Source organism: Microtus oregoni, unplaced genomic scaffold, assembly GCF_018167655.1.
Source record: "Microtus oregoni isolate MIOR12 unplaced genomic scaffold, Mior012 000024F_ref0000369, whole genome shotgun sequence".
NCBI classification, from domain to species: domain Eukaryota; kingdom Metazoa; phylum Chordata; class Mammalia; order Rodentia; family Cricetidae; genus Microtus; species Microtus oregoni.
Window position 1 is genome coordinate 14,414,039 of NW_024543083.1, and position 16,221 is coordinate 14,430,259.

The 16,221-nt window shown below is 41.2% G+C and overlaps 1 protein-coding gene across 2 annotated transcripts in view; it reads left to right on the top strand.

Moving 5' to 3' along the window:
• The window catches only part of Csmd1 (CUB and Sushi multiple domains 1), a 1,426,468-nt gene that overhangs the window by 948,249 nt on the left and 461,998 nt on the right, over positions 1 to 16,221 (top strand). For both annotated transcript variants that reach the window (XM_041673587.1, XM_041673588.1), the window contains exon 7: positions 1,009 to 1,086. In XM_041673587.1, coding sequence (XP_041529521.1) covers positions 1,009 to 1,086 — 78 coding nt within the window. The remainder of the gene's footprint in view (positions 1 to 1,008; positions 1,087 to 16,221) is intronic.

The window sequence follows — 16,221 nt, forward strand, 5'->3', positions numbered from 1 at the left end:
ATCAACTGACCAATACTTAGACTCCAGGAAGAGTTCTTGAAAGGGAAGGCAAGAAAGGGGAGATGAGAGCAGTAAAAGAAGAGGAGGAGGAGGAGACCACGCACACTTTTCTCCTGGTTCTTTCCCCTGTTTATTTTTCACTTTTTAAAGCAAAGGTTTCCTCCCTCTGACAGACTTCAGCTCATACCCAGTATTGTTTGGGGCAGGAACTAGAAAATTCTAGTCTTTACCTAAATCTAAGAGATGAAACCACAATGCAGGACTTCCTTGCATATCACAGACAGGAAGGCTCTGCTAGGAAAGGAAAGAGGGAGGGAACAAGGAAGGGAGGAGGAAGGGGAAGGGGGAAGGAAAAGCAAGAGAAGGGGAGGGGAAATGAGGGAAGAGGAAGGAAGGAAAGGGGAAGGGAAGAGAGGGGAAAGGAGAAGGGGAGGAAAGGGAAGGGGAGGGAAGAGAAAGGAAGGTAAAGGAAAGAGGTTTGGTTTCTTCACTTTTAATCTACAGAATTCTGAACATCATATTCCCATACTGCTACCCATCAACACCATTTGATAAAATTTAAGTGTCTGAATAAACATTGACTAAGTGAATGATCAACACCCATTTTTGTGAAAGACTTTTATGAATATATTGAATTATTTAGAAAGCATTATGGTCGGTGTCACCATGGAAAACTGATAGCACAACCTGCCCTGTGTGGTTGGTGAGACAATGGTGGTATGTCCAAATTGTTTGTCCTAATGGTGAGCAGGTTTGGATGTGAAAGCTCAGCCCACTGCCTATTATTTTCAACTCTAAATACATGATTGTGAGTTACATTTTGCTGTAGAAAAGTCTGCCTTAATTATCTGTAGCTTTTTTTCCGTTTGTTTTTTCTCATTGTCCCCTTAGATCCGGGTCTCTCTCAGGGGTTGGTAGGAGTGTATTAGGACTGAATTTACTGTGAGATTAAAGAATGACTTTGTGAACTCCAAGTCTCATCTGATAATCTATTTGTCTTTCTTTCAGTGAAAAAGGCGATTGAACTGAAGTCCAGGGGAGTCAAGATGCTACCGAGCAAGGACAGCAGCCACAAAAACTCTGTCTGTGAGTCCCTTTCTTTCTATGTAAAGATGGATGCACCAATTAGAGGGGAAAACAGGAGTGAACTGAATGGTCTCTAACTTCCTTCTCTGAGACACCACTTCTAATTCAACTGTTCCTCTATTCTGCTTTTAAGCATTTTCCTAAGAGAAAGACTAGACCTGATCTTCTGACATGTTATCCTATTCCTGAAACCTAGCTTGACTCAGTCTTCTGTCTTCCCTGTAAAAGACTAGACATTGAAGATTTCTTTCTTGAAACCCCATTACTCACAGAGACATCTGGAGGGCTCTCTTCCCTCTGTGCAGTTACTCTACCCCTCACCCCTGCAACAAACACTAGATATGTCTTTGGGAAAGAGGAGTTGGGTCTTTGAGTCTTCTTGTTCAATGTCCCTGATCATCTATTGTAGTAGGAGCCTCTTGTTTGTTTTCAGCTGCTCAGCTCCAAAATAACCCCACAGAAATTGTATTAATTAAATCACTACTTGGCCCATTAGCTCTAGCTTTTTATTGGCAAACTCTTACATCTTAATTTAACCCATTTTTAGTAATCTGTGTATCGCCACGTGGTTGTAGCTTACTGGGTAAAGTTCTGTCTGGCTCTGGCAGGGCTACATGGCTTTTCTCTGACTTCTACTTCTTTCTCTCAGCATTCAGTATAGTTTTTCCCACCTAGCTCTATTCTACCCTATCACAGGCTCAAGACAGTTTCTTTGTTAACGAATTGATGGCATTTACAGCATACAAACAGAAATCCCACATCACCTCCCCTTTTCTGTTTAAATAAAAAGGAAGGTTTTAACTTTAACATAGTAAAATTACATATAACAAAACAGGTATCAAGCAAGAATTGCAGTTACAATATTTATATCTACTTTATCTTTTATCATAACTAAGGAAAACCATATTATTACTATCTATTCTTCAACTCCATCAAAGACTCCAGAAGGATATAATATAACCTGAGTAAAGAGGAAGTATATTGTAAGCAACTTCCAAAACTCTAGAATTGACAAAGACATCTCGCTGCCTGGACAGTCACCCAAAATTCATTGTATTGTTGGGGCATCCAGCTTCAGCCTACAGGCCCATGATATCCAGCAGACTTTTCCACAAAGAGGGAAATTTCAAAGACAGTTCCACCTATATTGACAGTTTGCCAGTCACATTTTAATGTGTCCTGCAGAATGTCTTGGAGACTCTTTCATGAAGCAGGAACCATGAAAGACTGTGTCACCTTCTTTAGGCAGCTTCAGCAGTCATTTCTCTGTGGGTTCTGCATGTCCATGCAGCATACCATCAAGCAATCCAGGCAAGAGCGGTTTCTTGCCCAAATGGCTACCAAACTTCATAAAGAGTCTCTTCAATGCTTATCTTCTTTTTGAAGTGGTTGGTGCTGCCAGAAGCAGATGTGTCTCGCTGTCATGAACAGTCCTAAGTTCTTAAAACATTTTAAATGCCATATTATGAAGGTCTATGAAAGAATACCTATCTAGCTAATATATTTCTATATATCTTGAAAACCTAACATCATGACAATAAGCTTGATTATTATAGGTGATTATCTATTACTCTATATTTCTTAATTATACATTACATTTTCAAATAAGCTACACAAACACAATACCTTAATCAAGAGCACAAATACTTTATACAGCATAACAAAATTAACCTTAAATTTGTATCTATAAACCAAGATCCATACCAATGCAAATCTCTATAGCATATCCCCCTTTAAATGTAAACAAAGATTTAAAAAAATCATTTAGGGAATTTGGGTGTAGTTCTCGCCAAACTGCTTCCTGCTTTTTGTTGGATGAAGTATTTTGGGGGTGTTCACAGCAACCTTCCAGGGGATCTTGGTCCATCAAACCACATTAGTTTGGAAGCAACCCACAGGTTCTCATCTGCTGTGAAAACAAAAGAAGAACCTGTTTTCCAAAGAAACATATCCTTAAACTCAAATGTTGAAATCCAGAAACATTTAAAACATATGTGATGGTTTAGCTTAGCAGCCCCCAGAATCAAATATCTCACTGCAATCAAAAAAATTTAAAGAAAATACAATAATATACATAACCCAGTCTCTCTGTGTATATTCTATCTTTACATTGATTTTTTTAATTTTTATTAATTTTTCTACAAGTTTACTCCATCTCTGTAAAGGCTTTTACTTTTTAAAAACCATTTACTTATTTTTATAACTCTCTGTACCCTTTTTTTTCTCTCTCTCCCAAGCCTATGTATGTTTATTCAACAATGTGACTGGAGAGCTTTTTTATCTGAATCTGTCTTTATTATGTAATTATTTTCTGACCAGAAGCATCTTCCTCTCCATTTTTTGCTAAGCAGGTGTGGCTAGGGCCAACAAGATCCTACCTGTTGGCTCCACATAGTCCAACATGGAGGAAGCATGTTTACTGCCTCTGAGACTGCCCATAAAAGCCATCCTCACCACCTCAACTCTGGGAAGCACCACACAGCATATAAACCTTTTTTATCTGAGTAAAAGCCAAATCTGCCATGCAGCACACTGCACAGCCTGGAAATATCCCTGGGTATGGCAGCAGGAATCTGCAATGCTTACTGCCATACATCCTTCACAGCTGGTCTGACTGTTCACTGTTCCCTGGTTGTATACCCAGAGCTGCGTTCTCATCTAGATGGTCACATACATCTTACAGACTTTCTCTGTGGATATCCTTGACACCAATTATGGCATCAGGCTCTACTGCAATGCTGAGTTAGCCTGGGGTCCACTTCTTCAGCCATCTCCTGGACTTCTGCTGACATTGTGCCCATTCTGTGCCTACTGGGTATCCCATATCTGAGTCCTTGCAGGGAGTGCTATGCAAAATTAATACCCTGTGAATGTTTTTGGTACTTTTTCTTGATAGTCACAACCTATGTCTTTCAGATGAAATTGTGGGGAGGATACATTTTTAAATGGTGGAAATGATTGGATGATTGAAGTGTGAAGAAAGGGATTTTGTTTGCCGATGTAAAGTTTTGCGTCTTTCAGCTGCATTCTTACAAGTAGTAAAACAAAGTGTTGGTAATAATTTTGCAAAATCAGTTTTAGGATTGAAATCTTTGAAGTGGTGATCTACAGTTTGACAGAACCACCTGTCAAGCAATATGTTTGTATTAAGTCAGCATTAGATGAGAGGCTCCTTCCACTGGGCACATGTTCTTTTGCTTGGGTGGCATTGGCGTAGCTTATTCATGCAAGACTCTCCCTCCTGTCCCTATTGATACAGGAAGTAACAGACCATTTCCTTTTGAGAATTAGAAAGTTCTTTTTCCCATGTCCAGGCAGTTCTAAACTCTCTGTGCCTTGCTTGAGGATTCGTCAGTGAGGGAAAGGAAGAAATGAAGAAACCAGGCGCCTTTTGTGATCAGTGTGTGAGGGAGACGTGTGACCCCGAAGGGACAGTTGAGGACAGTGAAGTATTTCCCAGAGGAAGCAGGAGGGGCAGACTCTGGGGCTATAAACACTTGCTGTGATCAGGTCCAAGATTCACCATCCATGATGCTGAGTCAGTCATCATGTATGCATCACCATCCAGAAGATGACCTAGAATAATCTTTTTTTTTCAATATTTATTTATTTAGTATACAATTTTCTTTCTGCATGTATGCCTGAAGGCCAGAAGAGGGCACCAGACCTCATTACAGATGGTTGTGAGCCACCAGGTGGTTGCTGGGATTTGAACTCAGGACCTTTAGAAGAGCAGGCGATGCTCTTAACCGCTGAGCCATCTCTCCAGCTCCCGACCTAGAATAATCTAAGTGATCCTTTCCCATCTATGTCATGCGGTAGGCACTGAGCAGCTAGTTACCCCCATATTTAGTTTTGTCTAAGAAAGCAGTCCCAAATGCATTATCATCCCAGGGCTTAACAGCAGGGTGCCTCACTCTCTAGATGCCAAGAAAGAAGCAGAACACTGGTTTCACTTGTACCTGTGTTCTGATGGCTGGAGGTGGACAAGCTCTGAGCCTACTGTGAGCCCAGAAGGATGGCCATTTTCCCTTTGTGCTCTGTAAATTCCTTACCATCTCTATAAGGGCAAGTTATGAGATACAATTAATGCTCTTCCCACTTACCGTGGCAGCCAGCCTCATTTGGATTTCCGCTGGACTAAATACTTCATGCAGATAGATGCCAGTGCCCTTTGCATGAACCTTATTCTTTCTAATGTGCTTCACTGAGGTTCAGGCTCATGTCTCAGACCTACACGAGGGCTTGGAGGCCACAGCCCTTTATGACTGTGTAGGACATTCAAGCCAATGTGACCCCCTGGCACAGGTACTCTAAAGACTTCCCCAAATTAGGGTTTGATGATGTCTGACAAAATATGTTCTAAAAGCCCCTAACAGAAGGCCGGGATGGAGTGTGAGCTGTGAGTACCACCCTAGATCACCCCTCTGCATGTCTCAGTCCTCATCGGGCCTATTCTTTTTCTTGAGAGTTCTCATAGGGGAAAGATGTGACAGTGGTCACTCTGTCAATGGCCTTGCACAAGGCAAGTCTTGTGAGACATGTACTCATCTGAGACCTGTAGGAACAGACCACAGGAGCTGAAGCTTTGAAGGGGAACTGGGACTGCGGTCATGCGTGCACTTGCGAGAATCTCTCTCTCTCTCTCTCTGTGTGTGTGTGTGTGTGTGTGTGTGTGTAGTGTGTATTGTGGCAGTTCTTATGGCAGGTGTTGAGATTACAAGTGTACAGCACCAGACCCGGCCATTGTTTGCAGAGGACAATAGTGGATACAGTCTGTCCTCCACCACTTCTGGGCTTTCTCCAGGGCCAAAGTCCATCTTAGATGCTTTCCCTGAGAAGATGGAGAGGTAAACGCCTTTCCAGCTCATTCAGAAGAACAGTCACGGGGCAGGAGGAACATAGATGTCTATTGTTGGAAACAATCTCCCCATGCAACGTTAATGGAATGACTTTACAAATTCAATGTAGATTTACACAGAGCACAGAGGGAAGTGGCTGCTTTTTTAAAGGGGCTGGTATCTCAGCGGCTATTGGCTGAAGGAGCAGAAGGAGCTTCTGCAACTCTGCCTCTTCTATGTACCCATCTGCCTAGAGAAGAGCCCCCCCACACACACACCTTTCTCTCAGGACGTGTATAAGCCACAGATAAAGGTGGTTATACTCTTGTCCTGACACTTCCTCTAGAATCCATCTCAGGTAGCATCTTCAGTCATAGCCCAGGTAACGAGAGGCATGGCTGCTCGGTCAGTCCTCCCTCGAAGAATTTTCCAGTTAGCGTGACTTGCTTTGCCCATCTACAGAAATCATATTATGTTTTAAAAAAAAAAGTCATCAAAGATACCATGCTTGTGCTCAAGTGTGCGAGGGCCCCCCTCTCATCATCAGGGCTCATTTCCAGGACACAGATTCTCTAGGATTTATTTCATTGATAGCACACACATGTGTGATCTCTCTCCTTGCATAATAGAAACTCTGCCTGCAGTAGCAAGAGCCAGGCTCCTCCTACGGGAGCCAGCCAGATCAGCTTTAAGGCGGATTTTGAAAGAAGGAAAAATAATAGTTCCATTAACCTCTAGCAGCCTTCCGAAGGTTTAATGATAAAAAGAGGGATAATTGCCCCAATCTGCTTTCTTCCATCGCATGTAATTCCAGGGTGCATTTCGATCATTACAGATCTTTGCTTTCCTCAGAAGGCTCCATCCTCCTATCGCATGAAAGTACTAGATTTAATGTAGCGCTTTATAAATCAGGTTAGTAAATTATGCAGCAACTGAATAGGCTTTTGTCACCACGGGAGCTGAAATATCTTCGTAAATACCCAGAAAAACCTTGCTGCAAAAAGCTGATGTCTAGATATATCTGGGGAACGAAAAGCCAAACGAGAAATTGTCTGCAAAGCGAGGTAGTCCCTCACATTCTAGAGGACACTCACATACATGTCATACTCAAGGCAACCAAGAACATATACATGTCTTTCTGAAGGCAACCAGGAACATATACATGTCTTTCTGAAGGCAACCAGGAACATAAGTTCTGTTAAGATATATATATATATATTTATATATATATATAAAGGACTCAGTTGGGTTCTAGCTGGCAAAATTGAAGTTCAAGCCCAGGGGAAAAGAAAAAGCCCTTTGAGTATCCAAAAAAAAAAAAAAAAAACAAAAAACAAAAACCAAAAACAACAAAAAAAAAAGTTCAAAGCTTAACTGATTAACTAAAGAGAAGAATTCACTTAGCAAAATGACCAGCGGCTGCCTCCTGTTATTCTTATAACAGAAGACAGAAGCCTAGAGGAGGTGCCATCACTGGCTGGAAGGACCGCTCTGTGGCTTAGCCAACCCATGGCAGATTCTAGGGGCTCAACATGTCACATACATTTTCATCAAATGGTGTAAAATAAAATAAGCTAACCTTTTTATCTTGGGAACTCTGGCACAGTTCCGTCTTCAGGTGCCTGTAGAGTGGGGGTAATGCTAATGTCTGTCAGAGGAGGGAGCCCATGTGGTTACAGGTAAATGATTTATGTGACAATACCATTGGGAGCTCAGTCAGAGGGGTCTAAAGGCTAAATTGATCAATCACCGAAGCTCTTTCCTCAATTACACTCTCTGCCTGTCAGCTGGAGACACAAAGAAAATAAGTCAGCAAGATCAATTAATGAGGCTGGCTTTTAAAGCAGATAAGACAGTGGATTTCAGAATCAAGAAATACTACGTGGGTAGAAGGGGATTAAGAAGAAAGGCCAATCCCATGGGCCAGGCCATTTCATTGAGAACATGCTCTAAAGGTTTAGAGAGAACTCTGGAAATAGTGCAGAGGCATCTCATTTATTAGTGTCCTCATGGAATTACAGAATTATACAATCAAACTGGCTTCTTTTTCCCAGGGAGGAATGAATCAGATTGTCCATAATTGATAACTTTGAATTCAGTCTATGAAAAGTTTTGAAGTAAATATTTCAAGTTTTTACTAACAGGTGAACATGTTCATTATCTACAGGAAATTCATGGATGCTATGTGTGATGTATGGCACATGGAAAAAGGATATCAGGAATGGAGCTGATACAGGCTAAGGAGCAGACAATGTGTCTGCCTTTGTCAATATTCTCAGAAAACTTTATACCCAAGATCAGCCAGGGCTCCCATGAAATGAACAGACTTACCTGCACACTGTAAACCTGCTCTCGAGTCTGCCCCCTTTCCTGTGCTTCCAACATGATAACATGCTTGTATTTTCAAAACCCATTAAATAACTGCTAGATCATTCTTATTTTTGGCTTTGAAATTATTATGAATTCACAATACATGGTATGACATTGTTAGAAGCTGATTCTGTACCTGTTCTTTTGTAAGGTGTTCTTCATGAATGATATTTACACACTGCTAAAGTTGGAACAGTTAGGATATTGACAAGGAATAGTACAGAGAATGTAATATCCAGTGGAATTCAGTAATGGCTTGCATGCGTGTGTGTGTGTGTGTGTGTGTGCACGTGTGTGTGTGTTCACTTGCACATATGTGTGTATACTTCAAATGCCTCCCTTGTAAGTTCTTCCTCATAGGTAACCTCCCTAGGTGACTACTGCTGATTTTTTCATGATAGCTATGTACAGCCCTAGACTATCATGTCTAGTTCCAGATCATGCAATCTTCTGGATAGACCTTGCCACTTAGCACAGTTTCCCCAAGTTCCACACTAGTCATTTCAGCTTGACTTTTGACTTCGTAGCTTTTCGTAGTCAGATACAGGCCAGGAAAATTACTCATTTTCCCTTTGAAAGGTAGTGGCTCTGGGACCAGTATAAGTTACTATGAGTAAGGATGCTGCTAACACTTGTGAGCAGGTTTTTGCACGAGTGTGGACTTTCTCTTTTCTTGGATAGATGCCCAGACATAGAATTACTTCTGTGCTCTATGACAATCACACGTTTAGGTTTGCAGCAAATTGTCAAACTAACTTCCACAGTGGCTGTCCCATTTTCACCCTCCCCAGCAACATATGTGCAATCCCCTCCATGGCATCCTCACCCATGTTGGTATAATTACATTTATTTTTTTCAGCCTCATCCATTTTGGTAGGTGGGGACTAATGTCACGTTACAGTGATAACTTAATTTGTATTTCTTTAATGAAAGAGGTTCATTCATCTACAAATTGTCTGTGCATATAGTTTTACCAGAGACAATTTCAGATTGCTTTGTCTGGTTGATTTTTTGCTACCCTTTCTATAGTGTAGATACTAGTCCTTTAGGACATGTGGAGTACAAATATGTTCTCCATGGCTGCATGTTGCCTTTTCATCTTTTTCAAGGGTTCTCTGAAAGAACTAATGTCTTGATCTGATAGATTTCAAGGAAAAACCTAAATTTCATTTCTCTTGGGAGCAAGAAGACTTAGCAGTCCTACGTATCATGACCACGGGGTAAAGAAGAATCACATCTTCTATTTGCCTTAAACAGCAATATAGCCAGAGCCACAAAAAAACAGTGACCTGTTGATCACAGGGGTGTTTCCGCGTGTTGTCCTAATATTATAGATCACCAAATACAGCAACTTACTCATTACCCTCGTTCATAGGTCCATTTCCACAGGAGCTCAGAAGAGTTATATTCATGTAGAAAAGAGGGAATTTATATCATGAAATGTAGGTACAAGTGATAAAGAGTTGAGCAATTATATTTTAGATTCCTATTTACTTATTACAGTATTTCTGATTTTTAATGTTTTATATGTTCCTATTATTTGGGATTAGTTAACAATTGTTTTTTTCTTGTCTTCTGAAAACATTGGAATAGTCAAAGATATACAATGATGACTTTTAAGCGTTCAGAAGGGGACCCTTATTAATTAGCACACTAATTGAATTAAATAGGATCATTTAATTCCAACAATTGATTGTTACTCCTTAAAATATTTGTTCAGTCATATCCCTTAAAGTTCAAAGAATTGATATTTTCATATAGAGAAATCAGACAGAGGGAAATGTCAGTGACAGAAGAAATAAGCCTTGCTGGAAGATCTGTGGAAGGCCATGGGCTGAGAGAAGAGAGGCAGGAGAGATCCAAAGGCTGGATAGCAATGATTGTCTTTGGAGAGTCAATATGCCATGTTAGCAAGCATCTCTCTACAGGCAGCATTGGAATTCTGCACGTTCAATGTGCCTGCTTAAATCATCCATTAGAGAGTTTGCCCTTGAGTTCACAGCACATATAAAATGGCATACACCAGCCAGCGTTCAAATGCTCTGCTTGCAATGTCTATCTGGGAACATCACAACTTCAGCAAAAATTCAGTTTCAGGAACACACAAGAATTTGAGTACTCAAGTTCCACCAAAAGATGCTGGGTTTCTATTTTGATATGAACATAGAGGGCACTCTGAGTTTGTGTATTTCTCATATTGGGGGAAATAGCCCCATGTATGAATGGTAATTTTGAGAAGGACTGATTTGATGTTATTCTTAAAATGATTGAAGATAGTAGAAAAATGTTCTCTGCAGTCTAAAGAGTATCTCCTATGAAAATACTACAGGCGATATTAGAAACATATTTATTTAATCCAGGGCAGGTTTACTGCCAGTGTTGATTCTAGTCAACTATCCTCTTACTTAGGTCTAGAAAACACCTAAAGCTTATCTATAACATTGCTTTAATTAATTATATTAGTTTTTAGTATTATGCATATGTTTGTAATATATGTTGACTGCTCCCAGCCCCTATCTCCCTACCGCCCTTATGATCTCCACTCCTCACACACAAATCTCTCATATTCATATCTCTTTGCTCTGTTTTGTGCCCCACTAAGATTAAACAGAGCCCTCTGTTTGTGTCGTTGGGCTTGGAGCCATTTGTGAGAGCCTGGTAGGTTCAGCAGAGTGTGCGCAAATAAATCCAGGGGTCCCCCTCTCCCAGAACCCATCATTAGCCAATAGTTCAGGGGTTAAGAGAAGGATCCTTTGAATGGCCCTTGTTTGATTGATCATTGGCCGGGTTAGTCGTGTGTGTGCCCAGTACAGTAACTGCAATTGTTATGAGAATCTGACTTCAATGGTTGTATTGAGTCTAGACAATGGTGGTTCGTGTCTCCTCACTGTTATTTTTTGGCTCCTATATACATCAAACACTCCTGAAGGGATCCCTGAAACTTTGAAGGGTTGCCACGCATGTCTTGATAGGACTGCGCCCCCAGAAGTTGCTGATTATCTCCTCTCCATTTCAGGCAGCCACGAGTCTCCACATTCACTGCTATTCATTTCAAAGGGGGCGAGGGGAGGTATTTGTATTAATGTTTTGTCAAGCTCTAGTTCTGCACTCCATCCTATCTGTCTTGCTGTGCTCCATTGTTTCTCCTCCCTTCGCTCGACACGTGACTCCCTCTGTCCTCTCCTTGCATGGTCCTTAGACATCATGATAGCTTTTTCTAGTACTACCGGGCTCCAAAATAGCAACCTCCCTTCATCTGCTAGAAAGCAAATGAGCAAACATTCCAGTGTCCTCTTCTATATGCCTGATAAACTAATCCCCATGAAGTGGACTTGTATTTCTCACGATAATCTGCATTAATATTCAATGTATAAAGAGAGTTAGCTATAGTGTACTTTATTAAAATGAAGCTCAGGATGCAGGAACATGAGTAATTTATTTATTTTTTTTGTTGTTGCTCAGCATTTCCTATGCAAAGTTAAGTGTTTGAAAATTCAACCTTAGACCACTGGGGGTTTTCTTGGCATATGTTAATTATGCATAATAATGGGGTTTGTTATGACATTCTCATGTATTTCTACACTGTGTTTGGATCATGTTCACCCTGACCCTCTCCTATCTTCCTCTCATTTCCGGAGTCCTCTGCTTTCTTCAGCCAGTGCTCTGTCTCCTTGTGTGGGTCGTTCTGTTTAGATTTGGGTTTTGTTTGCTGACCGTGGGTTTAATTAGCGTTACTCACAGCACATGTCTCAGGCTTTTCTTTTCCAGGCACATGGACAACTCACCAGGGCTTATATCACTGAAGAAAGGAAAATGTGTTTCTCCTTAGCAACTGCTTCTGCTTATAACAAACTGCTTATGTTTCAGTGTTTCAAAGACGTGTGGTGTTTGTGACTGACATCATCCTGACTTCCTTGTTGTTGCTGTTCTGACCTTTGGCTAGTTAATTAAGATATTATTATATTTTGAGCATCCTCAAGCTCACTGTCACACCGTGGTTGAAAAGGAGAGTTCTCATTGTGTGCCTCTCAGGTAGACAGGCAGTCGCTTGCCCACTGTTGGCACCCCCATGTCTAGACTGTGTTGAAGCATAAGTCTATAGTGTATACTGGGATGTGCTCTTGCTGCTAGATGTCTCGTGAGTTTAAGCAAATGAGTCACGTTATATGGCAACAATATCGTGGCATGCAGTCTCTATATCCTCAAATTCCAGCTTCTGTCCTTACATCTTTCTTTCAACCTAAACCCTGGCTAACAAAAGTCTGAAAATCTCGAATTTTTGTCTTTTTTGGAATGTTCCAAAGTTGAAAGCATGTTGCCCACAGCTTTTCCAAATCAATACCTTTTACTTAGAAGTGTGTGTTAATTTCCCTCTGTACCTATGTGGTTTCCGTTGTTAAATCATTGCCTTTGGTTCAGATGTCCCTGAACCCGTAGTTCATCTCACTGTTCTCTAATGAACACTTTGGTTGCTTTCAGCTACTGTTAATGACTTACCAGTTTGGTTTGTGAGAAACTCTGAAGATCCCTTCAGCAACGGCCCTGCTCTTGCCTCCTAGAGTCCCTGGGCATCTGCTACTATCAGTCTTCTGGGTTTGGCCCGTTGGGAGGGATGTGTGGGCACTCAACATTGTGATTTCAAATTGCATTTCCACTTATGACATGAGGTTTGGGAAACATTTTGTATATTTATATCCCATCTGCCTGTCATCTTCAGTGAAATACATGTCTAGATTTTTCTCTGATTTTAATTGTTACATTTTAATTGGGATCTAAGAGATTTCTGTCAGAGAGTTGATTGTTTGTTTGGAAATTTTTTTACTCCCTGAAGTCCAGGCTGCCCTGGGACTCATAGTGTATCTCAGACACCCCAGATTCTCTCTTCCACAGTACCAGTGGGGTTCACAGCACAGGAACTCATTTTAATAAATTCTAACATATTTCCTCTGAGCTTTTCTAGATTCATAGCTTTGCATTTTACACTCAGACATGTGAATATTTGAAGTTACTTTTTGGGAGCAGTGTAAGGTCCACGCCTAGGTTTTCCTTTGTTGTGGATGACTCTTGAGCTGTCCCTTCACCATCCACTGAAGCAGCCAACTTCACCCCTTTAAGTCACCTCTGCTCCTCGGTCACTGCCCAGTAGACTGTACTAGGACTTGTGTCTTGACTCCCTTGGTCAGTTGATTTGTGAATCCTTTTTTCTGTACCAGTGCCAGGCTGACAAGATTGCTGAGACATTAGCATGATCTCCATCATGCCTGAGATGCCAGTCATGCTGAAATTGAATGAGGAACATTTGGAATGTATGAAAAATTCTTGGAGGCAGAAGTTCAGCCTTGAAAGATTCTGTAGGGAGGCACTACATTACTATTCATGAGAAAACATGAAATTCATGGTTCCCTTAAATGGCTGTTTTGTTTTGGTTTGGTTTCCCCGGTGCTTTACTATAAAAATGACAATTACAGTTCTGTAGAGCACTGGTTCTCAAGCTGAGTCGCAACCCCTTTGGAGGATTGAATGACCCTTTCACAGGGGTCACCTAAGACCACTGGAAAACACAGATATTTACATTATGATTCATAACAGCAGCAAAGTTATAGTTATGAAATAGCAACAAAAATAATTTGTGATTGGGGGTCTCCACAACACGAGGAACCATATTAAAGGGTCACAGTGTTAGGAAGGCTGAGAACCACTGATGAGAGAAACACAGCACTCCCAGGCGCCTCTTCACACATACCTCCCAGAGAAGGACTTCTGAGGTGGCCGCTTGCTCCCTGAAGCTCAGGAAGACAAGGCACTCTGTACCAGGAGTTCCCTGAAATTTACATCACTGATCAAAAAAAAAAAAAAAGAAAGAGGGTTGAAGATAACAGCGTGCTACCTAGCATGTGCCAAGTCTTATAGTCAACGTTAATGCTGCAAAAAAGTAAATTAATAGCTAATTACTTAAATACAGGGCCGGGGCAGGCTTACAGCTCAGATGTAGAGAGAATGAAGCCCTTTATTCAAACCACAAGCTGAAACATAAATAAATAAATGAAATGGAATAAAAAGAAACAGTGAATAGTGAGTTCTATATGAAAGAATATATTATTACTTCTTCATAAATATCATTCCATGCAGTGTTCTGTGGGCATTTGTGAGTTAACATACAGAAAGAGTGGCTCACAACTCTCTTGTGTTCCATTCCAAGATAAAATAGACAGAATTTGTGTGTTTTGATAGAATTATACTATTGTATTCATTTGCTTTTCACAAGACAATTATTCGCTGCATCTTTATCATGTAGGTGCTCCTGGGTAATTTTCATTGTATCTAAATAGAAGATAGAACCATTACTGTGCAGCAGACAAATATCAAAGTTCAGTAGCTGCTGTATGCAGAACACATTTATATAAACACATTCGTGAGAGAGAAAATCACCGAGTGTTCTGGGTGTTTTCACATTGAAAAGGGGATATAAGTAGGTTGATTCTCAACGTTCAAGGAAGCAGAAAGGCTCAGGTAAACATGGTGAAAAGCAACAAGCAAAGGCCTTGGATGTCACAGAGATACAGGACTCCGAGTACCCCATGGAGACAAGCTGACTCTGTCTCCATAGTGGGGGGTAAAAATCTCCCCCACTGCAGAGTGGAGCAAAGTTCGAAAGGTTTTCATAAGCTGGGCTTTGCCACAACTCAAGGCCCATGATCCTGAAGGTGGCTGAGATTTTCCCGATTCAGTAACCATTAGGTAGAGAGGGAGGCAGAGCTGCGGCCCCAGCATGTGGCTGGTAGCCAAGGCGCAAAAATCATCATTCAGTTTTCCAAGAGATGGACATCTAAGATGATGGAGAGAAACAAAATTTAGTCAGAGGTTAAATAGCTCACCTGTTAAATGCTCAGGCTCATACTTTAAAAGGGCACAAATTCACTCATGCTGCAAAGAGCTGTTTCCTGAAAAGTTTTCCTTTGCAAGTGAAAAATATATTTAATCCCAGCTCTGGGGAGATAGAGGCAAGCAGATCTCTGAATTTGAGGTCAACATAGGAAGTTCCAAGTCAGTCAGGGCTACATGGTAAAACCCAGACAGACATTAAACAAAAGAAAAGGATTTTTGTTTTCTCAGAGACCATCTCAGGAACAGGAGAGTTGATAAATGTAGAGAAAATGAGAAAACCCTCTAGCCCTTTCTCTTCTGTTATGTCTGTCCGTTCATAATTCCCTTCCAAAGTTAGCTCCTGTCATGCATTAGCCGTGGTGGTGGATGTGCTGTTAGTCATGTTTACCTGCTCACCCCCATACTGTAGAGCAGCAAGATCTATCCATCACTCAGCTGTGGGTGACCAATAGATTTTAGCATCGAAGTGGGATGCTCTTTTCCTTTTTTGTCTATACAGAAATGACATGAAAAGCACTGATGTGTGTATTATACACTCTCACGTGGTCCCTCAGCCCTATCAGGTGGCCCAAGCAGAAGCAGTTATTGAACCCCTTGCAGACTTAGTTAGACAAAAATGTACTAAATGTATGTAGGACAGGGCCCATAGGGAGGTTAGTGGGGTGAAGGAATGGTCAGGAGGATGGGGAGTCACTCACCACATGACAGGCTCCCTCAGCTTTGTCACCCTGTCTGCAAGAGAGTGTTGTACTCTTCATGATACAGGGCCACTTTCCTTTGCAGGGCCGCTTTGTCAAATTTTTAAAAAAAAACAGGAAAGGTCGGGATGATTTTCTTTCAACTGTGCTATTTATTTTTCTGTCTTAATTCAAAACAGTCAATGTTGTGCTTCTAGAGTGGAATGTTCATAATCCCAAGGCTGGAAGCAGTTCTCAGATGGATGGGTGGCCTCTGGACTCTACAAACATGCAAGTCTGCTTACGACGTGGGTCCTTCACTAGGGTTTCGCTGTAGCTTCTGAAGGGCACATTAATGACAG